A 27,539-nucleotide genomic window follows, 5' to 3' on the forward strand; every position below is an offset into this window, starting at 1 on the left:
TTTCGCATGTCTCCCCGTAAACCATCTGAATCAAATCATTTGAAATTATTAAAAACAAGTTCTATCGAGACACCATTATTTCTTTATTTTATTTATTTATTTATTTATTTTGGGTTGCAAATCCAAAAATTCTTTTAAGAGATGATATTTTGGATGGAGGAAATAGAGATATTTTGGTGAGGAGGCGCAGATGTGGAAGACAAAGGCCGTAAATGGACCAACTGATTCTCTCCGCCGCCTCTCCGTCAGGCTCCGGCCACTCCCATTTGAATCTCCAACAGACCCACCAAATCCATGCCCATTGCATCAAAACCCAATTCCGTAACCCTCACAGTTTCTTCTCTCGATCCCACTTCACCCCTGAAGCCAATTTCAATCTCCTCATTTCATCTTACACCGACAACCACCTCCCACAAGCGGCCTTCATCTTGTATCACCATATGCGCACAACTGATGCTGCTGCAGTTGACAACTTCATTGTTCCTTCACTTCTCAAAGCCTGTGCTCAAGCTTCCTCTACAAATTTCGGCAGGGAAGTGCACGGTTTCGCGGTTAAGAACGGGTTCGTATCGGACGTTTTTGTGTGCAATGCTTTGATGAACATGTATGAGAAATGTGGGAGTTTGGTTTCTGCTTGCTTGGTGTTTGATAAAATGCCTGACAGAGATGTTGTCTCTTGGAGTACTATGCTTGGGTGCTACGTGCGGAGCAAATCGTTCGGTGAAGCATATAGGCTCGTTCGAGAGATGCATTTTGTGGGAGTGAAGCTTAGTGATGTTGCTTTGATTAGCATGATTGGTGTATTTGGGGAGCTCTCGGATATGAAGTCGGGGAGGGCGATTCATGGTTACGTTGTGAGAAATGTTGGTAATGAGAGAATCGAACTTCCTTTAACAACTGCGTTGATTGATATGTATTGCAAGGGCGACAAATTGGCATCGGCAATGAGGCTTTTCGATGGGTTATCTCAGAGAAACGTCGTTTCTTGGACGGCGTTGATAGCGGGTTGTATTCGCAGTTGCAGGTTCGTTGAAGGGGCAAAGAATTTTAGTAGAATGCTTGAAGAAAACATAGCTCCTAATGAGATCACTTTACTAAGTTTGATAACAGAGTGTGGCTTTGTGGGAGCCTTGGATTTGGGCAAGTGGTTGCATGCCTATCTGTTAAGGAATGGGTTTGGGATGTCTCTGGCTTTGGCCACTGCTCTCATAGACATGTATGGAAAGTGTGGGCAAGTTGCATATGCTAGAGCTCTTTTCAATGGCGTCGAGGAAAAAGATGTCAAGATTTGGAGCGCTTTGATATCGGCTTACGCTCATGCGAGTTGCATCGATCAAGCGTTCAGCCTCTTCCTTAAGATGTTAGACAGTGAGGTGAAACCAAATAAGGTGACAATGGTTAGCCTGCTTTCTTTATGTGCAGAGGTTGGAGCCCTTGACCTTGGTAGATGGACTCATGCTTACATAAACCGTCATGGTGTCGAAGTAGACGTCGTTTTAGAAACAGCGCTCATCAACATGTATGCGAAATGTGGAGATCTAAAAACTGCTCGTTGCCTGTTCGATGAAGCCACACGACGAGATATTCACATGTGGAATGCAATGATGGCTGGATTCTCAATCCATGGTTGTGGAAAAGAAGCTTTAGAACTCTTTTCAGATATGGTGTGTCATGGTGTTGAACCTAATGACATCACATTCATTTCTGTTTTTCATGCTTGTAGTCATTCTGGATTGGTAGGGGAGGGAATGAAGCATTTCGACAGAATGGTTCATGAATTTGGAATAGTTCCAAAGATCGAACACTATGGATGCTTGGTAGATCTTCTTGGTCGAGCTAAACGTCTCGACGCAGCTCACAGCATCATCGAAAACATGCCCATGAGGCCCAACACAATTGTATGGGGTGCGCTGCTAGCTGCATGTAAGCTACATAAGAATCTGGCCTTGGGGGAGGTGGCTGCAAGAAAGATTCTTGAATTGGACCCAGAAAACTGTGGGTATAGAGTTCTTAAGTCAAACATCTATGCATCCGAAAAGAGATGGACCGATGTAACGAGCGTTAGAGAAACAATGAGCCATTTAGGGATGAAGAAAGAACCAGGACTCAGCTGGATTGAGGTAAATGGCTCAGTTCATCACTTCAGATCTGGAGATAAGACATGCACACAAACAAGAAAAGTACATGAAATGGTGACCGAAATGTGCATCAAATTGAGAGAGGCGGGATACGCACCGAACACATCTGCAGTTTTGTTAAACGTAGAAGACGAAGAGAAGGAATCTGCACTCAGTTACCATAGTGAGAAACTGGCCATGGCATTTGGACTCATAAGTACAGCCCCGGGTACGCCCATCCGAATCATTAAGAATCTGAGGATTTGCGATGACTGTCATGCTGCAACAAAACTATTATCGAAAATCTATGGACGAACAATAATAGTCAGAGATCGAAACCGATTTCATCACTTTAGTGAAGGATATTGTTCTTGTCTAGGCTACTGGTAAGATAAGATTCCAAATTGCGGTCATGTACGTATTAATTTCAACAATACAATTAAGGTACATAATTTTTTTGTTATGAGCAAACATCAAAGGAAAAACCTTGATCGATTTGTCAACCAAGCCACTGTTGTGCTTTTCGATCGCCACTAGCTCCAACAGAATGTCGAATGCTGATCTTCTCATTGGCATATTTCTGTTGCAACCATTCAAATCCATTTACATCGAGCTTACCTGAGACTGATTTTCCTTGTTTCCTACGATTTTGTTGTTCCCTCACCGAAGCCCACAATTTCCCGATCGCGTCCCGTTGCTGTGACGTGAACCTCATAACATTATCAAAGGCATGCTTCACTAAGATATCGATGACAGTTTGACACCTACAAGGAGAAAGTGTAAGTTAGTTTCAGAACAACACAAGGAACTGTGTGCTATAACATTGTAGTCAGTGCAGATTTGTACCATGGAATTTTATACCGATGAGCAGCAATTTCTAAACAGCTAATTAAGGCTTCTCTTTGTGCTTTGAGAAAACTCTTAGCCTCCACTTCTTCATCCTTTCTAATCTTGGATTCCACATCATTTTTTCCCTTTGCCCTCTCACCTTTCTTCAATGAACCAGGCAGAAAAGCTTCGAGTCCAAACGGGTCGGATTCTTCCTGGCTTTTCTCTTCGGCTGGAGCAGCATCTTCCTTTTTCTGATGTTCATCATCTGTGTTCTCTTCGTGAACTTTAAGTGCTTCAGCTTCCTCAACGTCGTCCTCCTTAGTAGCAACTGGAAGATTAGAGATGGCTTCTTTTATTTGTGTTGCTGTCTTTGAAAACTACATGGTTCATAAAGTCAAGCATGAAAAAAAGGGAAAATTGATGTTCCAAGAACAAAGAGTAGTACAATGGTCAAAATAACCGGTAAGAATCAAAGTCCCCATTCAAGGAAGGTTCCGTTCCTTCTCTAACCAACGTGGGATCTTACAACCCACCCCTTTGGGATCCAGCGTCCTTGTTAGCACACCGTCTGGTGTCTGGCTCTGATACCATTTGTAACAGCCTAAGCTCACCACCAGCAGATATTGTCCTATTTGGACTTTTCCTTCTAGGCTTCCCCTCAAGATTTTAAAACACGTCTGTTAAGGAGAGGTTTCTACACCCTTATAAGGAATGTTTTGTTTCCCTCTCCAACCGATATGACATCACACATTTTCTTTGTTTTCTAATCTATTTCCAAAACCATTTTTCATATCCACGTTTTAAAATCTTAAAACGAAAGCCATTTCATAAAATCCTTTTGAAAGAAGATGTTATATGAAAACCTTTTAAAATTACACTAAGATTTCCGAAGCATTTCTAGAAGTTATAAACTAAAGAAAGAAAACCCGAGTACATGTACGTTCTATATCCTCATATAGCATCAATCACATCCAAAAGGAGCAGTGGCTTTGCTTAAACAAGTATGGGAAATAATAAAAATGAGTACAATCGTTGAACCCTAGACTCAATTTCGGACATTTACGAAGTGTGGAGCATATTACTAACCCAAGAAGTTTAGAATCTAAAGTACGTTCATAGATTTTTCAAAAACAAAATTTTGAGAAATTTGCAGTACTAACTAAACTCGATAACAGCAAACATAGATTCATTCAGAACGTGCTTAAAAAAAACGCGGATAAAAGAGGAGAGTCGGACCACAAAACTGTCATCTGTCAACAAATCATTTGCCACTACAGCCCGAATCGTCCAGGTTGATAACTGGTTCTTCTGCTTTTTGTTAAGGCACTGAAAATTATAATAAGAAACCATTGTTAGAAAACTAAAATCTCATTTAGAGAAACAGACTCAGAAAATATCATTACATCAACTGTAAAACTTAAAATATGATCATCATACTTCCATTGTAGATTGTGCAGCTGAGAACAATGCATGATAATCTCCTCGTACCGAGGGATCAGTACAAGGAGTGGATGAAGACATGGACATGGCAGCTTCAAGTATGGCAAAGAAATGATCACTCGTAGCTGCCTTCACGCTTCCCGCCTGAATGAGCTGTATGGCAAGTTTTGCAGCCTTACCAAACTTGGTGGGGTTCTTAATATGTGAAGCTATCTTCTGCATAGCCTCCATAACTTGGGTCTCTGAGGCATCTGTGGTGGTTTTGAACCTTAAACGCTTTCCCGGTGCCGGTGCTGTAGCTGAAAACCATACTCCATACTTCAGTTTCTACCAAAGTTCTTACAAAAACATATTGAATTTAAGCTAAATTATAAATTGTGTCTAATGACATGCTACTCTCTTTTGTCAACCTAAATTTCTCAAATAGAATAGTCAAATCGCATAGGGACTGTATAGAATCCAAATTCAAAGTTCAAGAACACAATAAGAACTTTTAAACTTTATGGACTTAATAGACACAACCATCCAAGTTTGGATGCTAAATTTTCATTAAACCTATAATTGAAGCATATGAACACGACGTTAGAGACCAGATGAAAAATCATACAAAAATTCTCACTAAGAAATCCTTACAACTCCCCTTTCATCCTCTAAGTTTCAAATCCTAATCAAATAGCTCCAGCTCCGTATGCCCAATTCCTATTCCTTAATTATTTCTCCTTCAAATAACTAAAACCGAGATCCGAGAATTAAATATCCAAAAAGAGGCATAGAGTTCAATGAAATATAGAGCCAAGAATGAACAAAAATCAAAATCGAAGCGATTTAGAAGGAGAACAGGAGGAGACCTGTGGGATTGGGTTCCAGGGCAGTCTTCGGGCGCTTGAGGGCGCTCTTGATGACCGGCGGAGGACAAGAAGAAGAAGAAGCAGGGGGATTGGGAGACGGATCGGAGGGCCGATTCTGAGTGGTGTTTGCATCTTGTAGTTGGGTCTCCGGCAAAGGGTCTATCGCTGAAATCGGCGGTGGAAGTCCTTCGAAGAGATTATCGGCCATCTTTCCAGGTCCCGCCGATCTCTCGACCGTAGCAGAACTCTTCCACAGACTCCCTGAGCTCGATCTTGACCGAATGCCGAGTGATTTAAGCGATTGTAAGTGAAAGGTGAAAGTGAAGTGAAAAGCTCGTCTCTCAGTTTTGCCCCATTTTGCAAATAAACTTCGAATTAGGGATTTTGTATTAGCAAATAGCAACGATGGATTTTATAAACAAAGAATACTCTCTCTATTGCTACCACGGTCCTTTTGGTGAAGCCCAAATCAAAGTCATGAGAGCCTACACTCAAAGTGGACAATATCATAGGAGAGTCATATTCGTCTCTTATGCTCAAAGTGGACAATATCATACCATTGTGGAGAGTCACGAACAGTAGGACCATTGTGGAGAGTCATGTTCGTCTCTGATGCTCAAAGTGGACAATATCATACCATTGTGGAGAGTCATGAACAGTAGGGAACTTTTACGTGTAATTCCATGGGCACATCTTACCATTATGGAGAGCCACGAACAGTAGAAAACTTTTACGTGTAATTCCATGGGCGCATCTTGGGCATAGTATTGTCTGTACTTGCGAGTTTTCAAGCTATTAGGTTAGGTTAAGAATTCGAGTCGAAGGTGGGTAGAGCGAACAAGCGTCTTGGGTTGGATGTAGGCAGTTGGGTCGGTGATTCGAGTCAACGAACACTAGGGAACTTTTACGTGTAATTCCATGGGCGCATCTTACCATTGTGGAGAGTCACGAACAGTAGGGAACTTTTACGTGTAATTCCATGGACGCATCTTGGGCATAGTATTGTCTGTACTTGCGGGTTTTCAAGCTATTAGGTTAGGTTAAGAATTCAAGTCGAAGGTGGGTAGAGCGAACAAGCGTCTTGGGTTGGATGTAGGCAGTTGGGTCGGTGATTCGAGTCACAGGTCACACACGCCAACCTTTAAGTCCTATGCAATGTATTATTTTCTCTAAATTTTTTGTAGGCAATAAGACATTGCCATGTGTCGTCCTCACAGAGCACGCACCTATGTTCGATTCGTGCCGAGGTCTAGAATTTTCCACATTATTGTCGTCGCCCTATTTTCTTCCGATTTTTGTATATTTTTTCCATGTAACTTGAATCAACATGGTTCGTTTACCAAAGTTGAAGATGTTTCAAAACCTAATTTCAAGAAAATCTTTCAAATCTAGAGGAAAATCGAAACTAAAAACTTAAAACACTTATCTCTCGATCTTCCTCGTTTGTTAATGGTGGACAATTCAAATATCTAGATTGAATGTTGTCAATCTTTTGAGCAACTTTTATGAAGGGGCTACGACAAAAACGACTCCTCTTCATACTACGACCCACTAGTTCATCATATCAAAAAAATAAAAATTTTTAGAGGATATTCTTATAACCCAAAGGAAATCTGACCTTCGACGGAAAAAACTCTAATAGCTTCAAATCGTACCAATATATCTTAAGGGAAAGAAAAAACACCGACATCTCATTGATCATGACTAGCAAAAATGAATCTAAGATTCACTACATGAGATGAAGCAGACTCCACGATAATGCTATGGAGCTATCTATCTATCAGTGATACATATATGTTTTTATCGAATGCACAAGTCATATGGGATTTCATTAATCGCACTTACTCCAAGGCTGCTCAGATCTATGAGATTTAGATCGAGATTGGAGCCGTGAAGCAAAAAGAAAAAACTATTGTTGAATATGTCAATGCCTTGCAAACATTTTAGCAGAAACTCGATTATTATCGTGTATTCGAGATGAATTGCAGATGTGTGATTCGAAAAAATTTGTTGAACTAGATCATGTTTATGATTTTGTGGGTGTTTGTTCTTGCAATGGTTGCCTCAGTGTAGGATCGATTACATTAGTTTGGTTATTTGAGCTAGATGAATATATGATTATTTAAGCTCAACACTACATGGGACATGAAATTTAAAAATTTAATCAATGTAGAGTACATATTTGATATATATGACATACATTATTCTCGGATCATAGGATCATAGAGACAGATGGAGTCAGTCTTATTACCCTCACTAGATGTAACGGCCCAAATCCACCGCTAGCAAATATTGTTCTCTTTGGACTTTCACTACATTTTTTACCGTGCGACGTCGTGATCTTGACATGCTCATGATCAGCCGCAAGGGGAATTAAGCCCTATATATATTTTTTTTTTGCCCCGGCTTTGTGGCTTCGTCGGACTTTAGGCGAGGTTTGTCTTCGTCAATCGAACATTGCTTGTGCGGAATCCAAGCTTGTTCAACCACACACGTTGCCTGCGCATGCATGTTCAATCGTCTTCGTCACATCCGACTTGCCTCTACACTAGGCCAAGTCATTCAGCTCGACCTTGCCTCTACTCGGGGTCAAGGTCTCTCAATGCAACGTCGCATCTCGTCTTGTCATCTCGATCCCATCGATAGGGTCCATATGTCTTTTCGGGCTTCCCCTCAAGGCTTTAAAACACATTTGCTAGCTAGGGAAAGATTTCCACACCCTTATAAACGATGTTTCATTCTTCTCCCCAAACAATATGAGATATCACAATCCACCACCATTCAAGGCCCAGCATTTTTACTGGCATACTGTCTCGTGTCTACCCTCCTTCGAGAAACATCCTCCTCATTGGCACATAGTCCAGTGTCTGGCTCTAATACTATTTAGGCTTTCCCTTTCAAACTTCCCTTCAAAGCTTTAAAACGCATCTATTAGGGAAAGGTTTTCACACCCTTATAAAGGGTGTTCCGTTCTCCTCCCTAGCCAATATAGGATATCACAATCCACCCCCTGCAGGGCCCAAAGTCCTCACTAACACTCGTTCCTTTCTCCAATCGATATAGAACCACCACAAAATCCGCCCCCTTCAAGGCCCAACATCCTTATACTGGCACACCGCCTCATGTCTACCCTCCTCACTAACACATAGTCCAGTGTCTTGCCCTAATACCATTTGCAACAGCCCAAGCTCACCGCTAACAAATATTGTCCTCTTTAGCCTTTCCCTTCCAAGCTTCCCCCTCAAAGCTTTAAAACGCATCTGTTAAGAAAAAGTTTCCACACCCTTATAAAGGGTGTTTCGTTCTCCTCCCCAACCAATATAAGATATCACACCAGATCAATTCCGACCGGCACACGACATCCCAGAAAAAGATTTTCAAAACTAACAAAGAAGAACTAAAACCCTGATCACAGATCAAAATGCAGAAACAGAATGAACGGGTAACATACAGGTAAGAACACAGAAAAATATAGTTATATATGTATATATATGTTTGTATAGAAGTACAATGAACATTAAATAATGAGAAAGAAAAAGAACATATTTCCCCCCTAAGTTAATTATATACCAAAGTTCCCATTAAATGCCTCTGGCTTCTCCTTTGGCCCTCACATATATATATAATAAGCTAGCTCCAAACCAGAGTGACACCTTTTTTTGTTGTTAAAACTACAAGAGAATTGCAGAATTAATTTAACCTTATAAGTTGCACCAATCCCTAATTCAAAGGTTCGAAACCAAACCCCTTCTGCCTCCTTCTTTTTTTTTTCTTTTTTTTTTTTTAATTTTATTTTTTTTCCTTCTTACTCCTCTGCTCTGTACAATATCTTTCCTCAAAATTTCCCTTTATGTTCTCCCAATGATTGCATCACCGAACATGCCACAGCTTGTGCCCAATGTCTCAATTTTGCCTTCACTTGCTTTGGATCTTCCCCTAAATCCATCAAAATTCGACCCGAAATTAGCTTCATTTTGTTACACGAACACGACTCTCCACAATGGTATGAAATTGTCCACTTCGAGCATAAGCTCTCATGGCTTGAATCTCATACAAATGGAAATTCGTGATTCCTAACACATTAACAATAGCTATGTTCACGTACCTGGACTGCAAACCTTCCATGTCTCAGACTCACTTTTGGGGCTCTCGAACGATGAAGACCTTGCGCCGAGAGATGACGACGAGGTGCTGCTATGGGGTGTAGACACTGGGCTCGGAGAAAGCTGTCGGTTAACGGCGAAGTAAAGGTCAAGGGCTGGTAATGTACCACATAGTTTGTGACCATCTTCCTCTTTGAATGCAAACCCTAGCTCAATACAACCTTTGAGCTCATTCCAATCCTCATCAGTCAAGTCATCTCTATCGGTTGACGCGTTCCTTGGGCGGAGCATTTGTCGTCGTCGCTTCTCCCATGCGAGGTCCCTTGGTGTCTCGCACATTGAAAGTTGCTTCGACAAATGCTTCTTGTTCTTTTGGCGCGGCGGTGCCAATGGCATGTGTTTCAGCTCGTCCTCCGACTCGTGGAGTGACGGGCATGATGACGATGATGATAGTGATGATGGCATTCTTTGTAAGAGTTTCTTGTCCATTAGGGTCATGTCAAAAGAAAAACAATTTAAAGAAACAAAAAAGTGAGTGGCAGTAGCGGTGACGACCCGCCCGCCACACACACGCGAGGTTAGAGGGTTGGGGTCGGGGTCGGGGTCGGGGACAGGGAGGAGGCCGAGATGGGAATCGGTATAAGAAGAAGGCCAGAGCCAGCCCGACCGAGTGAGGGCAGAGAAGAAGGAGAGGGCTTTAATGGGGAGAAGGAAAACAATGATATGGCCATCATTCACAAGGTGGTTAATTCAGTTATTGTCTTTCCAACCATTCCTTTTCAACCAACCCTTAATATAGTTACTTCTTGTCTAGTTTCCTATACTTAGAATTTTTTGGATTTAGGGATTTTTGGGTAAAATATTAGATTATTCTTGTTTCCCTAGGTATTCTTATATGACGTCACCGACACCGGTTGGACTGATTCGGTCCTAGTCGGCTTGGTTAAACCATATTTTTTTACTCATTTACACCGTTTAAAGCCTACTTTTCGATCCATTTTTTATCGGTTTCACTCTTTTTAATCGAGGAGTTTCATGAAATTTGAGCCAGAGGAAGGAGATAAACTGAGCCGAGGAACTTTCTCAAACAATGATTGCAGTCTTCCTTTAAAATAGTTAGCCTGATTATGCATAATTAACGATCGTCGTGTTATCATCGAACCAAGATGCTAGGATTGATCTATTTGACATGTGATTGTATGCTTATGAGCTCGAAAATAATCTTATAGAATTATCTTAGGTAGAATTTGCTAATGATGAGTGTTGAAAATCGGGTAACTTAGGATTACTGTTGTGTTCTTCGTATTTGTATTTCATCGTTAGATGCACTGAATTATATATGAATAATGATTCATAAGTCGTTCCTTTGAGTTTTGGATTACGCATGAGGAATTAAAACCCAATAGATGAGATTTACGCTTTAGGTATGTTATGACTTAATTTTTAAGGCTTCGAATTTCGGACGATGAAGACAAAATAAACAAAAATAAATGTGAATTAAAAATAAAAGATGAAAATTCGATAAAATTTAAATCGAATTAAAGACAACCACACTAAAATTAAATATAAAATAAAATTCAATTATAAAATGTGCTATTTAAATTTATTACAAACGGGGAAAATGAGTCTGGGACTCTCCAACGCTCTACCTCAACTGGTAGCCTGTGAACCCCTGAGAAAGAAAAGAGAAAGGAGTGAGTATAAAAATAGTAAGTAACTAACCTACTTGTAGACTCTTATTGCATCCTTATCCTAGTAAGTATCTATGGGCTTTACTCTGTACTCGAGAAAGTTTGGACCTCGTCTCTACTGCTATTTGAGAATCATGGGTGCCTCAAAGTTTCAAACGGTATTTTAACTGCTCAAGAACCCACTCTGGGTTCGAATGAGGTAGTTCACCTTTTTCTAGCATTGGAGATCAACCGAGCGACAAGTCTCATCTTTAAGGTGAGCTACTATTTTGTTCTTTGACATTGGATAGCTTTCTTTGATGTCATAGATGTCTACTAGATTCTTAAGGAGATCTAGGCAGTTTAAAATTTGTATCTTGTTTCCAGGATGTCTAGGACCAACTCCTCAAGCTAATCCAGCTTTTGGGTGCACACAGGTCATACCTCTGTTCGTTCTTACTCATCCTTATTGTCTAATTCGTATTCTAGTCGTGCATATTCACTCTCTAGCTTTGCATAAAATATAAAACAACACACTTCTTAAAAAAAAATATAATCCTAGGAGTATAACGGTAATTTTTCATAACATACATACAATACATACTCATCCAAAAACGCCCCTCCAAAGTCTTTAACATGCATTTTTTTAACAACCTAAGCTAAGGAATGCTTGCATGCTAGCACCTCGTAATGATCTCTAAAGTATTACTTGCCTAAAGTCCGTGTGTTTACTTACCTCGATAATGTGTGCCTTCTTGAACTCAGTTTTTTGCGTGTTAAGAAGCTCAAAAAAAAAAAAAAAATTAAAATTTATTTGGTATGTCCTAGTTTAAGTCAAATAAAAGTTAGTATCGCAAAAATAGTCAAACAAGGTCTGAACGGGGTAAAAAGGGAGACTCACATGCCTACACGTGCCTTCACGCGGAGAAGAATGCTCCCCATGCACGCGTACAAACACACCTAAGGGGAGTATAGACACTCCCTCGAAGTGACATATGGCACATGCTAATTGGCTCTTCCGTTCGAGGTAATAACACCGATCCTTTTCACTGTTGTGGGACCACTCTTGCACGTGAAGGATTCAAACCTCTTGTACCCTTGTCTCGGTGCTTGTTTCAGTCCATACAAGCTCTTATTGAGCTTACACACCATGTGTTCTTTGCTTGGAGCTGCAAACCTTCTAGTTGTTGCACGTAGAACTCCTCATCTAGATATCCATGTAAGAATGCTGTTTTTATATCCATTTGCTCAAGGTACAAATTCTCTGATGCAACAATACTCGGCAAAACTCGGATAGTAGTTAATTTCACAACAGAAGAAAAGATTTCAACATAATCAATGTCTTTCCTTTGTGAATATCCTTTAACTACTAACCGAGCCTTGAACCTCCTTTTGCCATCTGGTTCAACCTTGATTTTGAACATCTATTTGTTCAACAAAGCTCTCTTTCATGTAGGTAACTCAGTCAACACCCACGTATTGTTCTTTTCAAGTGAGTTTATCTCATCATCCATGACTTGCTCCCACTTGGTTAAATCTTCCACTTGTAGGGCCTAGTTAAAAAACCTTGGTTCTACTTCGTTAGTCAGCAACAGATAAGGTAATGAAAGTGGATATCTATTTGGTGTTCTGATAGTTTTAGATGATCTCCTCAACACCTACTCAGGTGTAACTTGAGCCACGTCTAGTCTTTAGCAACAACCTCAGAAGTTTCTTGAGCTTCTGGTGTAACATCACTTGGTGAGTTTTCCTACAACTCAAGCTCAACTCTCACTTGCTTTGTAGTTTCAGAGTTTATCTTCTCTTTGTCCTTGTACATGACATTTTCATCAAATGTCACGTCACTATGTCTTAGGATTTTCCTATTCTTATCATCCCAAAACTTGTACTTGAACATATAATCGCCATAGCCTATGAAGTAGCACTTCACAACATTAGCACCAAGCTTGTCTTTCTTCTCTGGATCAACATGAACATACGTTGTACAATAAGTTCTCAAGTGAGAGTACTTGAGTTCTTTTTCTGTTCATACTTCTTTTGGTAATTTGAACTCCAAGGGTACTGACGATCCTCTATTGATCAAATAGGTTGTATGTTTACAACATCAGCCCAGAATGTCTTTGGTAGTCCAGAATGAATCCTCATGCTTCTTGCCCGCTCATTCAATGTTATGTTCATTCGTTCTCCAATGTCATTTTGTCTTGTCTTATTGAGAACTATCCTCATTAATCTAATTCCCTCAGCTGCACAAAATGTTTTAAACTCTGACTTGTCGTACTCCCCTTCATTGTCAGACCATAGGCATTTGATCTTCAAGCCGGTCTGATTTTCAATTTCAGCTTTCCACTTCTTGAAGGTGGCAAACACATCTGACTTGTGTCTCAAGAAATAAACTCATACCTTCCTGTTGAAATTATCAATGAATGTGACATAGAACTTTGATTCACCAAGTGATGAAACTCGAAATGGTCCCCAACCGTTTATATGGATCATTTCCAATCGCACTTTCTTTGGTTCTCTGATAGCCTTTGTAAAACTAACTTGTTTATGTTTGCCCCGTAGCACAGCTCTCACAAAGACTCATATCAATAGTTTTTACAGCCAGCATGTTCATTCCTTTGACGTTCATATGTTCAAGTCTATTGTGTTGTAGACTTGAATTGGAACCACTCTCGGCAATAAGTCGTGTTTATACACCCTGCAGTGGTGTATAGGGTTCCAAATTTTGTTCCACATGCTACCACCATGACATACTTCACAATCTTCCACGAACTTTTTCCAAACTGTGATGCATAACCTATGTTATCCAACTGATCAATAGAGATCAGTTTCTTCTTAAGACCAGAAATATATCTGACTTCATTTGATGTCCACTGATTTTCTGTTGGAGTTTGTATGCAGACATCTCCCTTCGCTTTAATCTCTAAGGTTTTGTTGTCGGCAAGATACACTTTTCCAAAATTTTCTGATTTGAAATTTTGAAACAATTTCCTACTTGGAGACGAATGAAATGATGCACCTGAATCCAAAATCTAAGATTCAATCGGGCTGTTCACACTAAGGATTAGAGCATTCTCAGTACGTTGGGCTGAATATATATAATCATTCTCATCATCAGATTTATGATTATGTTTCTTCTTCAATTTTGTAAAATCTGTCTGAAAGTGCCTTTTTTCTTCACAATTCTAACACTTTACGTTTGGTTTGTTTGAAGATTTTCCCCTGTTCTTTGATTTTGATCGTCCATGTTTGTTTGGGCTCTTTGATTTACTTTTTCCCCTTCGATCAACACTGAGAGCATTGTCTAATAAATGTCCAATTTCCCGTTTGCGAATACTTTCATTGAGAACTACATCTCAAATTTCATCAAACTTATTAGATCCTCATGAACTGCTGATAGCGACAACTACAGTATCCCAAGACTCGGGTAAAGGTAACATTAAAATCAATGATTTAATTTCATCTTCGAAAATAATTTCTACCGAGCTCAATTGACTTACAATTATGTTGAACAAATTTATACGATCTTCAACAAATCCAACTTCAGACATTTGAAGATTGAACAGTCTCCGCATCAAATATACCTTTTTCATAGTCAACGATTTTTTGTACATATTCAATAGCGTCTTCAATAGGTTCGACATCATCTTCTCCTTGATGATGTTGAACGCCACATTTTTTAACAGCGTCCACCAAATCAACCATAAGTCTTGATGATCCTTGAGCTTCCACTACTCCGTGGTCATGGTATCCAACTTCACCTCCAACAGGGGTTTGTGAAGATCTTTCTAGTACAGATAATCTTCAATCTACGTCTTCCAGAAACTGAAATTCGATTCATCAAACTTCTCAATTTCAATCTTTGAACTTTCCATCTTCACAGATCGTGGTGAATCCCTCCAGCTCTGATACAAGTAATTAGGATCACACAACAACACACACGCACGATCAAGATGAAAACAAAGAACAAGAGAGAGAAGAAGCAAGGAGAAATATTGGCTACACTAAGGGGTATATGTATATAGTTTCAATTTACTCTATATAGCTTTAACAGATATAGCCACTAACGATATATAAACAGTCAGCAGACTCCATATCCCAACACAAAGAAACCATACACGACGCCAAAAAGTCATCTCGTGCACGAGAGAATCAGAAGGAAAATAGTGTTAAATCTTCCAAAACCATTTCTAAATCAAGAAAAGAAGTCATCAAACACAGACACACACACTCTCTTTCTCCTGGGCTAACACATTTGTGAGTACAAATTATGAGTACCAAACATTTACAATTTTCATATTACCAAAATCCAGTTAAAACCTTCGACCAAGTTCATGACTGAACTCTTATATCCAAATTGCTTCTCTGCTCACCAATCTTACCACCAGAGCTTTTTCCTGTCTCCTTCTCCTCATTTACTCTCTCCTTCACCTTGCTACCACTATTCCGACCGCTGACTTTCCCGTTGACTTTCGGAGTCGTCGTAAGATTAGTCGACACTGCCCTGATACTACCGAGGCTATGTCGTTTCTCTCGTGCACATACTTTTCCCTTCTCTACATTTGAGTTAACTGCATCACCATAGCTCCTTCTCCGTGTAAAATTTGGCGACTTGGGTCGTGTCAATGGCAGCTGCAATGACCAACATGGATGAGCCAAAGGTTACGAAAAAAGTCGAGTTTGAAACTCTCACCTTCTTGAGTTCAGCTTTGGGTGGAGGTCCTTCATAGTAGAAAGTAGGCACTGGATTTGCTTTGATGATTAAGCTCTTCCTTAGTTGCTTGATGGCTGCTTCCTGTTCTTCCTATCAACAATGAAAAGTTCTAACAGTCTCTCACGAGTTGAATCGGAATGAAAAAGAATGTTTCGTTCTAATCGATATTAATTAATAGTTCACATGTTCGACTTCGTGCAACTTAGATACCTTCGTTCTAGCTTCATATTGGCTTTTCTCTGCCTGTAAAGCTTTGTGTTTCTCTTCCAACTTTTGGTAAAACTGAAAAATAAAGACGAGTGATTTAACGGTGTGTAGAACGTCGAGAACGTTTGTAATAAGAAGTGTCGGTTGAGTTACCTCCTTCCTTCTCTCGGCACGACTTGCTGATCGAAATGTCGGAGCAACACAAACCGTTACCTTAGATTTCACAGAAGTAGCAGTACTAAACTTGGCTAAGGATCATTCAAGTCAAAAATGGATTGTAAACAATTTACCATGTGAAAGAAATCAATTACTGAATGTAAAAAGTGTTTCGATGTCGAGATTAGGATACGAGGAAGTGATGGACCAATTATCTTCTTCGTCGTGATATTTCTTATCGAGCTGCATATGCTTCCTTAACGAAGGAGGTGAATTTGGCTGTAAACAAGAAGAAAATTTCAACCATTAATCATGACTGCCAATGTAACCGTCCAAGCCCGTCACTAGCAAATATTGTCCTTTTTAGGTTGTCTCTTCTAGCTTCCTCTCAAGGTTTTAAAACGTGTCTGCTAGGAAAATGTTTCTACACCCATAAAAGGAATGTTTCGTCCCTCTCTCCAACCGAGGTGGGATCTCGCAATCCACCTACCTTGGAGGCTCAGCGTCCTCGCTAGCACACCGTCCAGTGTGTGGCTCTAAACTATTTGTAATAGCCCAAGCCCACCACAAACCTCTTGGGGCTTTCCCTTTTGGGTTTTCCCTCAAGGTTTTAAAACGCGTCTATTTGAGAGAGGTTTCTACACCCTTACAAGGAATGCTTCGTTTCTCTCCCCAACCGACGTGGGATCTCAAAATCCATGCCCTTTGGGGGCCCAACGTCCTCACTAGCACACCATCCGGTGCCTAACTCTGAACCATTTGTAACAGCCCAAGCCCACCGCTAGCAAATATTGTCCTCTTTGGGTTTTCCCTTCTGGGCTTTCTCTTAAGGCTTTAAAACGCGTCTATTAGGGAGAGGTCTCCACACCCTTACAAGGAATGCTTCGTTCCTCTCTCCAACCGGGATCTCACAGCCAAACTGTTTCATTCTAGCCTCTCTCAAAAATAGTACTTGAGAAGTTTCGTTATAAATCGAGTGAGTTAGCCGACATGGCGTAGAACTCAAAGACATTTTCGGAGAGCCAGGGCACTCGAATGAGACGTGGTACAAGAAAAGGGACAGGTCCATTAAATGGTAAAACAACCAAAGTACTAAGAGAATATAATACAGAATTAGTAAAGCAACCAAAAAACAAACAATGTCATAACAGACTTCAAACCAGATATAGGCAGGCAATTACGAACATTACTTACCTGAGAGTTCTTCTTAGCACAAGGAGATTGCATATTTGGTGAACTAATGACACCAGTATGTGTGCACAGACCGCGCTTTTCGGTTTCCAACGTAAATGGCTGAGGAACAGTGCATTGCCCCCTCATATTTCCTGGAGATTTCGATCCAATTGGGCTCGACTTCTTGTACTCGTCGACTTGAGGCTTCTCGTATTTCTCCTCCGCATCAACATTCGTGCTTTTAGTACTCAACACCTCTTGCTTCTCTTCATATTTTTCAATGATCAAGTTTTCTTCAGTACATTCCTTCACTTCATAGTCCTTGGCCTCAATGTTTCTTCCTGCAACTCTTGGATCAACATGAACTATGTCATGAGCAACCCCGTTCGCCTTTTGTTCGACTTGTACACCACTTGGCTCCCTCCCCATGATGCTGCAGCTGCATAAGGCAATCGGTTAACACGATTCGAGTCATGAACAAGGGTCAAAACTAAACTTAAATCCAAGATATAACACGACCAAAACAAAAGACTTGCAGATATTGTCCACTTTTGGGCTTTCTCTCTCGGGCTTCTCTCAAATTTTTTAAAACACGTCTAGTAAGGAGAGGTTTACGCACCCTTATAAAGAATATTTCGTTCTCCTCCCCGGGATCTTGAAATATTATTCATTATCCATCACTAACATTCAAAAGGGAAGAGAATCCAATCAAATAGAGACCAATTTTACAGTCACATTATCACAAGAAGTTCAAATTCTCCAAGAGAAAAGTAGAGAAAAACATAAAAAATTACCAAAGTTTCAGTCCAAAAAGATCTAAATTACCTCAGAGAACCAAAAATTCGAGCAGAAACAAGAGAAAGAGTAAAACCCCACCAAGAAAAAGTAGACAAACATCAAATAGAACCCAAGAACAACTCCATAGATGACCAAAATTTCAAACAGAAGCAAAAGAGACTGAAAATCCACCAAGAAAACAGAGATGAACATGAAATAGGACGACAATTTAGATCGAAAACTCAAAGAATCACCAAACAAAACCAGAGAGAGCAAAAATTAGAACATAAACAGCAGAGAGAGTAGAAACTCACCAAGAAAATAGAGACAAACATGAGTTAAATTAGAACAGAAATGAGAATAGATCGAAACCCACCAAGAAAACAGAGGCAAACATCAAACAGAGAGGGCAAAAAAGCTCAAAATCAAAAGAAGAAATGAATTAGAGAGAGAACCCATCATTCAAAAGAGCTCAAAAACCAAAAGAAAAGAAACAAACACACATTTTAGGAATGAAAAAAATCACAGACCTGAAGTATTAGAATGAGAGATAATGTAGAAGATTGAGTAGCGATTGTAGCTCGATCTAACAAGATCTTTAACCTCACCCCCCACCCCCCGCCCCCTCCCCCTCTCTCTCTTCTCTCTAGGAATCACCCTTTTCTCCTCTTCCCTTCCTCCCTCCACTCTGAATAACAAGACAAACCAAAGGAAAAAAAAAGAAATGTTCTGCTTTTTTTTTCTTTTTTTTTTTTCAATTTCTAGTCAAAAATTGTAAATGACGTTCTCACAAAACTGGTATCGAACCGCGGTGGCTTCCATTTATATAACGTTCGAATCTATAGCTAGGTTACAAATATAAATATTCTTTATCGTAAGATAGGATTGAATTGTAACCTTGATTGTTCCATCAAAATATTAAATTCTTTATATTTTTATTTATATTTATTTATTATTATTATTATTTTTTTTTTTGGGTTCAGAAGATAAGTAACGGCGGGGCGTTAAGTTGAACGGCAGAAAATTTGAAACGGGGTGGAGGCAAGAGAGAACGGAGTCTGTTGGGAAGTGGGCCCCACCTGCAAATGTCAAATTGGCCACGAATCAGATTTGTTTGGAGAACCCTCTATTTTGATTCGACATAAAATAATATTATTTATTTTAATTTATTTGTTTTTTTTCCAAATTTAATAAGGTAGAAAATTAAATCAATTTTTAAAATGGTAATTTTGAGTTATTTTCGAATTAAATTCTTTTGTTTGAATTTTACAAAAATAAATAACTATTTTGTTTTAATCTGTTATGATAACCCTTCAGTCAAATATTTTTGTATAATTTAGTCATATTTTATGTCAGTTTTATTACAGTGATTGGCGATGAGAAGTTTGGTTACTTGACTCTAAAAACACTTGTTAAAACTCTATCGAAACCTCAACTTTTAAGGTCGTTACTCGGGGTCTCATCTAACCTCCATTAAAGTTGTCTATGACTCCATTGACGACGTGACAACGTTAGCTTGACAATCTTTATCATTCTTCTTGATATAATAGATGATGTATCGTGTTCCTCGGTTACATCATGACACTGGTCTCTCTCAACCCATGACATAGCTTAATAGACAACATTCGTCTGATATAGGAGTGCAATCATTCCACATCCTTCATCAGTCGAAATTTTAAAATCAAATGTGTTTTTGAACTTACAATTTGACTAAACCGTGATCTATTTTCTATAAAGTGGGTTAATGGGTCAACTCCGACTCGCTCACCAATTAGGACTAGCACGAGTCTTAGGGTCATTGTTGATTAGATCTTGTGACAATTGTTGTTCTTGTGTCCCTTGACAAAGACTTGAGTGTGGGCAGGGCAAATAAGCTGACCTAACCTCTGCCCATATTATTCAGATCCGACATTTTTATTTCTAATTATTTTTATTTTTTTCTTTTTGTGTATATTCAAGAAATTTAATATAAAGAGGACAAACAAAAAAGCATTCAAGGAATTATTATTTATTACTATCATTATTATTATTATTATTATTATTATTATTATTATTATTATTATTATTATTATGATTATTTGATAGAATGACCCAAGAATCACCTAACGGATGTGAATGACATAAACCTCTATGAAGGTTGAGTTTCTCATGGGCCCCACTTGCTATATATATAGGTTTAATCAACCGTGTTCTCAGTGGTGTCATAGACAAGCTTAACGAGAGATAGATGCAGTCTTGAGCCATAATCTCGAAAATTGGGGTTCCATCGTAATATTCGACAAGCAACTCTAAAATTAAGTCTCTATAAGTAACATATGAAAGCTCGCCAAATTTGATGTTACTTTGTTGATTGTCCACAGTCTTGAACCCTAAGTGAGCCACACATAAGTGTGTCATGATGTGGACGAGAATTGTAAACGAGTGTCTGGGCTATTTTCCTTTTGTACCCAGTGTCATGGATGAGTTGACATTGCATCGGAGGTTGCAATATAAGGCAGATTTCTGCACAATGCATTTTCCTTTTAATCAGTGTACTGGAATGAGCTGCAAATGTGGCTGACATCACAAGGCACGATACTTAGGAGATAAAATTATATGTTTAGTTTACGGATAAAATTTTAAATAAATTTACGAAAATTTTAAAAAAGAGAAGTTGATAAAGACTATACAATAGCCAACAGCCACACAAAATGAGTAAGTAATTAATATTCTATTTTTATTTAGTTAGATATTTATTTGGAGTTGCCTTGCAGTTATTTACTTTCTTTTTTTGGTCCTACAATATTTATTTATTTCATTAATTACAATTTATTATTGTGAAGTAATTTCCCTTAATTTATTACGACATGTCGTTACAATTTAAGTTCAAATTTTTATTTTTTTAAATTAAGTAATGATCTTTCTTATGAAATAAAATGATAAAATAAAACAAATTTAATTAATTAAAAAAAAAAGAAAAAAAATCAATTTTAATCTTAATTTTCTAAAGGGTAATAAAGTAATTTTGAAAAGAAATAAATCCATAGTAATTAATTTAAAAGCTGAAAAAGTGTGACAGTGAGCTTAATAAATGCTCTTTTTTTTTATTTAAATTCGAAGACTAGTGGTCGGAGATTCTTATTAAATTCTCCATTTCTACACTCCTTCCCATTTTACCCCTTTGGCTTTTTCTCATTTTATTTTACTTTTTTCTTTTCTATTTTCAATAAGTTTCTTAAACAAAAATCACAACAATATCAATACAAGTTTAAAAAAAAAAAAAAAAAAAGATTTAGAATAATGTTGGTTATTTTCGATAGCGTTTACCGAGCGGGCACTGGGTCGAGATCAATTGAAGTTGACACTTCATCGACGTTATTGTAGTCAAAGATGGTAGAAAAGAGTTTTCGTTTTAATAAAAAAAAAAAATAATGCAACCAACTAATTATGTACATGTTTAAGTTGGTAGACGGATAGTCAATGTCGAGAAGGTGATGAAAGTTCATACATTATGGTCCTGTTGTAGTTGACTGTAAAACGTGAAGGATGGAAGAGAAGAATTGGTTGACGTGTCGTGGTAACTATACATCTTATTATAGAGACGAAATTATTATTATATATATATATATATATATATATATTTTAAAAAAAATATATTAGTTGGAATGATGGTAGAGATGTTCGTTCAGCTTACAAGTGGGGATGAGTTGTGAGAGATCTTAACCCATTAGTTAAATTGGGATGTGTTAGACGAACATGACTCTCCACTTTGAGCATAAACTTTCGTGGCTTTGCCTTGGGCTTCCCCAAAATGCCTCAAAGTGGACAATATCATACCATTTGTGGAGAGTCGTGTTCGTAACATGGTATCAGAGTCATGCCCTAAACTTAGTCATGTTAATAGAATCTTCAAATATCGAACAAAGAACTCCAAAAGAAAAAGGAGTCGAGTCTCCTCGAAGGCATAGTAAAAAATGACTAAAACTCCAAAAGAAATAGAGTCGAGCCTTGACGTACGTTGTTTGAGGGGAGGTGTTAGATGAAAGTCCCACATCGACTAATTTAGAGAATGTTCATAAGTTTATAATCAAATAATACTCTCTCCATTGGTATGAGGCCTTTTGGAGAAACCCAAAGCAAAGCGATGAGACTTTATGCTTAAAGTAGACAATATCATATCATTGTGGATAGTCGTGTTAGTAGACAATATCATACCATTGTGGAGGCCAATAATTATACACATCAACCTTCACTCGTACCATACCGTCAATGACATAATAATGAAGAGAAATTTATTTAATTTTTTGGTGGAGATTTTAAGTTTAGAATTATTATTTAATAATGAATTCAGAGGTCAGCATTCATAATCATTATTTATTGATTTTTTTTAAAATACTTTTTCTATAAATTTATATATTTATTTTTTTAAAAAAATAAATAAGGGTGAAAAAAATAAAAAATAAATGTTTTTTTTTTCATGAATTAAAAGGTCAACAAATATATAATTCTCGGTTCTCTGTCTCACGTTCATAAGCGCCAATAATACTGGATTTTTTCAAAACTAGAGAACCGTCCAGTATCCTTGCAAACTTTCAAAAAAAAAAAACTAACTTAACGAATTGATTCCAACCAAGAGTTGGTTATAAGATGAATAACTCTAAGATCGAACTTGAAATCTATGATGATCATTCTTACATTCTAAGACGACTCACTTAGAATTAGCTTACTAATCCAATGAATCTGTTTAACATCAAACCGAAAGCAAGGTTGAAAAATAATAACACAAAAAAGTCTCAAGAAAACAAGATTTTTTTTTTTTTTAATATTTCAAAACTACTATTAGAAAATTAAAATCCATTAAAAGAGAAGAACAAAATAAATGTCATAAAACATCGGTTATAATGTACGCGTTCGTATTCATCGTAACGAGGAATTATCTTGATGTACATGACACACAAATATGCATCAGGTCCCTGTAACTTTTAATCATGACATAATATTCTATTAACCTGTAACATTTTAAATTTGTGAATTATGTTTACATAATTTCTGTACATTTGTGAATTATTCTTTTATGGTCGAATTCTAGAGTTATATAAGAAGACGATAAAGTTAAAATATGTTTTTTTTTAAAAAATTTAATATCCATTGAATTCTACACTTAATAATGGAGGGCATTTATGTCCAATTAATTTATTGTTAGACTTTTAGTCAAATAATAAAGAAGAAAATTAATTAATATTACTCCTATTTCTTTTTCATTCATTGGCTACCTCTCTTATTTAATGCATCTATTTATTTTCATTTGGTGTCCCCATTTTACTCCAAATTTAAATTTGTTTTACTTAGGTTTCATGTACAATTTTACCCTTAACTCAATAGAATTGTTTGGTTTAAAATATGTAGGCTCCACCCGACTCGTTCTTGTCGAGCCAAAACCATGTGTTTTCTAAAATAAGTCATTATTTAATCGACCCATTGTATGCTAGTTGTCATGATTGTGCAGCACTTATTTTAACCCAGGAACGAACATGCGACCATAGACAATACGTCCCGAACAAACATGATTGAGACATCCAGCATATGACCATAGACAATACGCTTTAGACAAACATGACTGTGATACTAGTTGCGTGATTGACAAGAACATTTTTATGAACAAAATATCATTATTTAAATAACTGTGCTATTTTGATTTTTTTTTTATAATTAATTGTGGTGAGTTATTTTATTTTTATTAGGTTAAAATAATTTTAATTAATTAAATTTCAAATAAATATATTACGAATAATGTGCCCTAAATTTTAAGATTTTAAGTTTATTTAGCAATAAATTTTAATAATTATTCGAAAATAAATAATTCTAATAAAATTATATAAACACTCTAATTATAAAAAATTAGTATAATAATCAAATATCGTGTATGTGAAATAAATTATTTTAAATTATAAATCTTATATAATTATGATAAATTAGAAAAATAATAAAAAAGAATTTGTGTAACATGTACAAAAATAATTATTATAATAAAATATTTAATTATTAAATATAATTTTGTTGAATCATGCATAATAATAAATAAACTAATCAAAATTAGTTTCAATAAATAATTAATTGATTATAATCAATAAAAATTTAGTTATAATTATTAAAAAATAAAGCTTAATAATGAAACCAAATTAACTTTTTAAAAGTGTGGTAAATTCAAATTCATATTCAAATTCATATTCAAATTCAAATTCAAATTCAAATTATGTTTCCTTTCTTTCCCTTCCATCCACTTTTATATAGTTTTCACCTTTATTGAAGTCTGAAGGCTTTCCTTTTCCCCATATTTACCGCTCTTTATATTTGAATTTGTAAAGTAAATTCTAGAATTTTATCTTTAAATGGTAAATCTTACTCTCTCAGGGGGTAAATTTTATAGTCTTGTAATTTAAATTTTGTAATAAGATATCTTTATAGTTTATACATGAACGTCTGATCATAGTAACATCATAATATAAGCGAGCGATTAGGTGTCTGTCAACTAAGATATATATGTAGACTACCCATAAATGATTCTCAATTATATCTCGGAGAGGTTGGCAACCCATTTGAGTCTCAACATAGTCCCGTCATAATCATATGCACCAAATTATGAAATATTGAGCGAAAAACAAGAAATTGGTACCAGAGGTAGCTAAGTTCGGGTAGTTAGTCATATGTTATGGTACCGGTGCATAAGTCAAGACCTACAAAAAACTCTAACCCCTATATAAAGCTCCATGTATCGTACATACTATAACGTCTCATACTTAATCATGTAACTCTCGTGTTAAACTATAGCCTTCTTTCGAACATTTTCATATGTTTAATGGTTAAGGGGCAAAATCGGTATTTCCTTTATATCATTAAAAAAAAAAAAAACTAAAAGTTTAAAAGGGTAAAAAGATTATGGTAATTTTATTGTAATGTACCAATCTCATTGATGGATTGAGCAAGAAGGTAAATCTTTTTTGACCTTTGGATGAATTTGAATTGGCAAGAGAATCATTTTCTTCAAATGGTAATTATTTTGAAAGTTACATTTGATGAAAAGTCCAAGAATGATTTATTATTTCTTTCCTTACCTTAAAAGCAATAAAAAAAACTCCTAAATTTTACCAAATTGAATATTAACTATTAATCGCATAATTCTCCCTCGAAATTTGATTTAAAATATAAAAATCTTTTGTAATAATTTATGGTTGCACGTGTTTGTCAATATAAGTCTTGGATGACACTATATAAGAACTAGAGGTATTCATATGGCTCGAGGACTTGACTAATCCATTGCCCAAGATTGGATTGGGTTGAATTTTTGGAAATCGAAATTTGGGTTAGTTTGCAGGTTGACATTTTTTTGGTTGGATCAAACCGGCAGACTCGAAAAAAAGGTTACAACCAAACCTAACCCTACCCTACTTTCCTGATTATTATGAAAGTTAAGAATGTTTAACGTTTGTAATTGGTGTTACTGATACATTGTGACTCGCAAATATTTGATATTTGAGTCTTATCAGATTGTAATTATTAATTAAGATTTTTTTTAAATAATAATTAAAAAAATCTGAGCTGGTCTTAAAAAAATTTTCAACCCAACCCAACCATAAACGAGTCTAAATTAGTCTGAGATTGAATTTTCCTTTGTTTTGAAGTTATTTATTATTTATCATTTTATTTGGGCCTTAGCCCATACCTCTGGAGACCAATTTAGCTTTGTCAATAGCCTAGTTGATTTAAGCCCAATAGAGGAGTGAATTTACATATCTACCCATTTTGCTGTTAAGTTCATAAGTTAATAAGTCGCCTTGTATATCGACATAGGAGTCACAACTTATTGTCTTCTTAGTAAGGTTGTGACACCAGCTTAGAGGTTACAAAAAGGTACATTGATTTAAGCTTCATTGAGACTAAGTAGCTTATCTAATCAAATTTAGACTAAATAACTTATGTAATAAAAAATACGCTCTAACAAAAAAAAAAAAAAAAAAAAAAGAACGAACTAAAGTTGCATCAAATTTCATATAACAAGAAAAAAGTGTAGTATTTATATCATCACATTGTGCCCAATATAAGTTAATATAGACCATTTCAAAAGAGTATAGTTGTTTTAGCCATGGGAGTTTCAAAGTTAAATATTTAGAAACGGACAAAGCTATTGGTACGGTAGATGTTAGAGACATAAAAATGCTTAGTAGTCTTAAAACTTAGAAAGCGAGTTCCACTAAAGTTTCATGAAGAAAAATAAAAGAGAAATGAATGGAAGTATGAATTCTAATAGTTCAAATCATCTAACTTGAGTAAAGATAGTATATTTCCTAAAGAAAATATATACCGTAGATATTAGGCAGAGATATATTTGGTAGATTATATTTAGTAGATGGGTAATGTTAAAATATCATCACTAGAACAATCGGGTTAAGCCCAATCATTGTATGAGTAATTATATTTATGATTTAGGATTTTAGGAATAAAGGTATGAAAATGATTTAGGGATTTTAGGAATAAAGTTAGGAAAAAGATTTAAGTATTTTAGAAAAAACATTGAGAAATTTTAGGAATAGGTCGACTACCATCTAGTATATAAATTACCCTCCACCATCCCAAGAAATCCCAAGCAATACAATGTAGTAGTTTCTACCGACTGTTCATCATCCTAAGAAATCCCAAGCAATACAATGTATTAGTTTCTACAGAGTGTTCATCATCCCAAGAAATTCCAAGCAATACAATGTAGTAGTTTCTACCGAGTGTTCATCATCCCAAGAAATCTCAAGCAATACAATGTAATAGTTTCTACCGAGTGTCTTGTAAATTTCTTCTCGGTTGGTCTTAAAAAGTGTGTGAGATCCCAAGCAATACAATGTAACCCTACTTAGTTCATCATCCTAAGAAATCCCAAGCAATACAATGTAGTAGTTTCTACTGAGTGTTCATCATCCTAAGAAATCCCAATTCATCATCCCAAGAAATCCCAAGCAATACAATGTATTAGTTTCTACCGAGTGTTCATCATCCCAAGAAATTCCAAGCAATACAATGTAGTAGTTTCTACCGAGTGTTCATCATCCCAAGAAATCTCAAGCAATACAATGTAGTAGTTTCTACCGAATGTTCATCATCCCAAGAAATTCCAAGCAATACAATGTAGTAGTTTCTACCGAGTGTTCATCATCCCAAGAAATCCCAAGCAATACAATGTAGTAGTTTCTACCGAGTGTTCATCATCCTAAGAAATCCCAATTCATCATCCCAAGAAATCCCAAGCAATACAATGTATTAGTTTCTACCGAGTGTTCATCATCCCAAGAAATTCCAAGCAATACAATGTAGTAGTTACTACCGAGTGTTCATCATCCCAAGAAATCTCAATCAATACAATGTAATAGTTTCTACCGAGTGTCTTGTAAATTTCTTCTCGGTTGGTCTTAAAAAGTGTGCGAGATCCCAAGCAATACAATGTAACCCTACTTAGTTCATCATCCCAAGAAATCCCAAGC

The 27,539-nt window shown here is 36.8% G+C and overlaps 4 protein-coding genes across 9 annotated transcripts; 1 reads left to right on the top strand and 3 right to left on the bottom strand.

Annotated features, from left to right (window-relative positions):
- Positions 1-171: 171 nt before the first annotated feature.
- On the top strand, positions 172-2,612 carry LOC111461539 (pentatricopeptide repeat-containing protein At3g26782, mitochondrial-like). Its single transcript, XM_023105090.1, has one exon. The coding sequence runs from the start codon at positions 213-215 to the stop codon at positions 2,505-2,507; it is 2,295 nt and encodes a 764-aa protein (XP_022960858.1). The 5' UTR covers positions 172-212; the 3' UTR covers positions 2,508-2,612.
- Positions 2,448-5,603, bottom strand: LOC111461540. Of its 2 annotated transcripts, none has more exons than XM_023105091.1 (5): positions 5,234-5,603; positions 4,386-4,690; positions 4,185-4,274; positions 2,964-3,325; positions 2,448-2,881 (listed from the first exon to the last, which is right to left on the bottom strand). In XM_023105091.1, the coding sequence occupies exons 1-5, from the start codon at positions 5,442-5,444 to the stop codon at positions 2,617-2,619; spliced, it is 1,233 nt and encodes a 410-aa protein (XP_022960859.1). In that variant the 5' UTR covers positions 5,445-5,603; the 3' UTR covers positions 2,448-2,616. The 2 variants fall into 2 exon arrangements, with proteins under 2 accessions (XP_022960859.1, XP_022960861.1); XM_023105093.1 differs by having other exon boundaries at positions 2,464-2,881; positions 4,386-4,687; positions 5,237-5,602.
- A 3,440-nt stretch (positions 5,604-9,043) lies between these two features.
- LOC111461542 lies at positions 9,044-9,905 on the bottom strand. The gene is made up of 2 exons (XM_023105099.1): positions 9,342-9,905; positions 9,044-9,172 (listed from the first exon to the last, which is right to left on the bottom strand). Exons 1-2 carry the CDS (start codon positions 9,835-9,837, stop codon positions 9,072-9,074), a joined length of 597 nt encoding a protein of 198 aa, XP_022960867.1. The 5' UTR covers positions 9,838-9,905; the 3' UTR covers positions 9,044-9,071.
- Positions 9,906-15,144: 5,239 nt separating this feature from the next.
- LOC111461541 (protein WVD2-like 2) lies at positions 15,145-18,803 on the bottom strand. Of its 5 annotated transcripts, XM_023105098.1 has the most exons (8): positions 18,567-18,675; positions 17,281-17,698; positions 16,280-16,365; positions 16,084-16,168; positions 15,934-16,005; positions 15,703-15,813; positions 15,405-15,641; positions 15,145-15,374 (listed from the first exon to the last, which is right to left on the bottom strand). In XM_023105098.1, exons 2-8 carry the CDS (start codon positions 17,686-17,688, stop codon positions 15,342-15,344), a joined length of 1,032 nt encoding a protein of 343 aa, XP_022960866.1. In that variant the 5' UTR covers positions 17,689-17,698; positions 18,567-18,675; the 3' UTR covers positions 15,145-15,341. The 5 variants fall into 5 exon arrangements, with proteins under 5 accessions (XP_022960866.1, XP_022960865.1, XP_022960862.1 ...); XM_023105097.1 differs by having other exon boundaries at positions 15,145-15,641; positions 17,281-17,692; positions 18,567-18,803; XM_023105094.1 differs by having other exon boundaries at positions 15,145-15,641; positions 18,567-18,802.
- Positions 18,804-27,539: the final 8,736 nt, after the last annotated feature.

The sequence above is a fragment of the Cucurbita moschata genome, unplaced genomic scaffold (assembly GCF_002738365.1).
Source record: "Cucurbita moschata cultivar Rifu unplaced genomic scaffold, Cmos_1.0 Cmo_Scf00025, whole genome shotgun sequence".
NCBI lineage: Eukaryota > Viridiplantae > Streptophyta > Magnoliopsida > Cucurbitales > Cucurbitaceae > Cucurbita > Cucurbita moschata.

What these genes read in the sequence shown, in the direction of transcription:
- LOC111461539 (XM_023105090.1), top strand. Translation starts at nt 213, where the DNA reads ATGGACCAACTGATTCTCTCCGCCGCCTCTCCGTCAGGCTCCGGCCAC.
- LOC111461542 (XM_023105099.1), bottom strand. Translation starts at nt 9,837, where the DNA reads ATGACCCTAATGGACAAGAAACTCTTACAAAGAATGCCATCATCACTA. An exon ending in ATGGAAGGTTTGCAGTCCAG is followed by an intron (nt 9,173 to 9,341) that starts GTACGTGAACAT and finishes TGATGGATTTAG; the next exon opens with GGGAAGATCCAAAGCAAGTG.
- LOC111461540 (XM_023105091.1), bottom strand. Translation starts at nt 5,444, where the DNA reads ATGGCCGATAATCTCTTCGAAGGACTTCCACCGCCGATTTCAGCGATA. An exon ending in TGACAGATGACAGTTTTGTG is followed by an intron (nt 3,326 to 4,184) that starts GTCCGACTCTCC and finishes TGAACCATGTAG; the next exon opens with TTTTCAAAGACAGCAACACA. An exon ending in CATCGGTATAAAATTCCATG is followed by an intron (nt 2,882 to 2,963) that starts GTACAAATCTGC and finishes TTCTCCTTGTAG; the next exon opens with GTGTCAAACTGTCATCGATA.
- LOC111461541 (XM_023105097.1), bottom strand. Translation starts at nt 17,688, where the DNA reads ATGGGGAGGGAGCCAAGTGGTGTACAAGTCGAACAAAAGGCGAACGGG. An exon ending in GTGCTAAGAAGAACTCTCAG is followed by an intron (nt 16,366 to 17,280) that starts GTAAGTAATGTT and finishes TCTTGTTTACAG; the next exon opens with CCAAATTCACCTCCTTCGTT. An exon ending in AATTGGTCCATCACTTCCTC is followed by an intron (nt 16,169 to 16,279) that starts GTATCCTAATCT and finishes AGCCAAGTTTAG; the next exon opens with TACTGCTACTTCTGTGAAAT.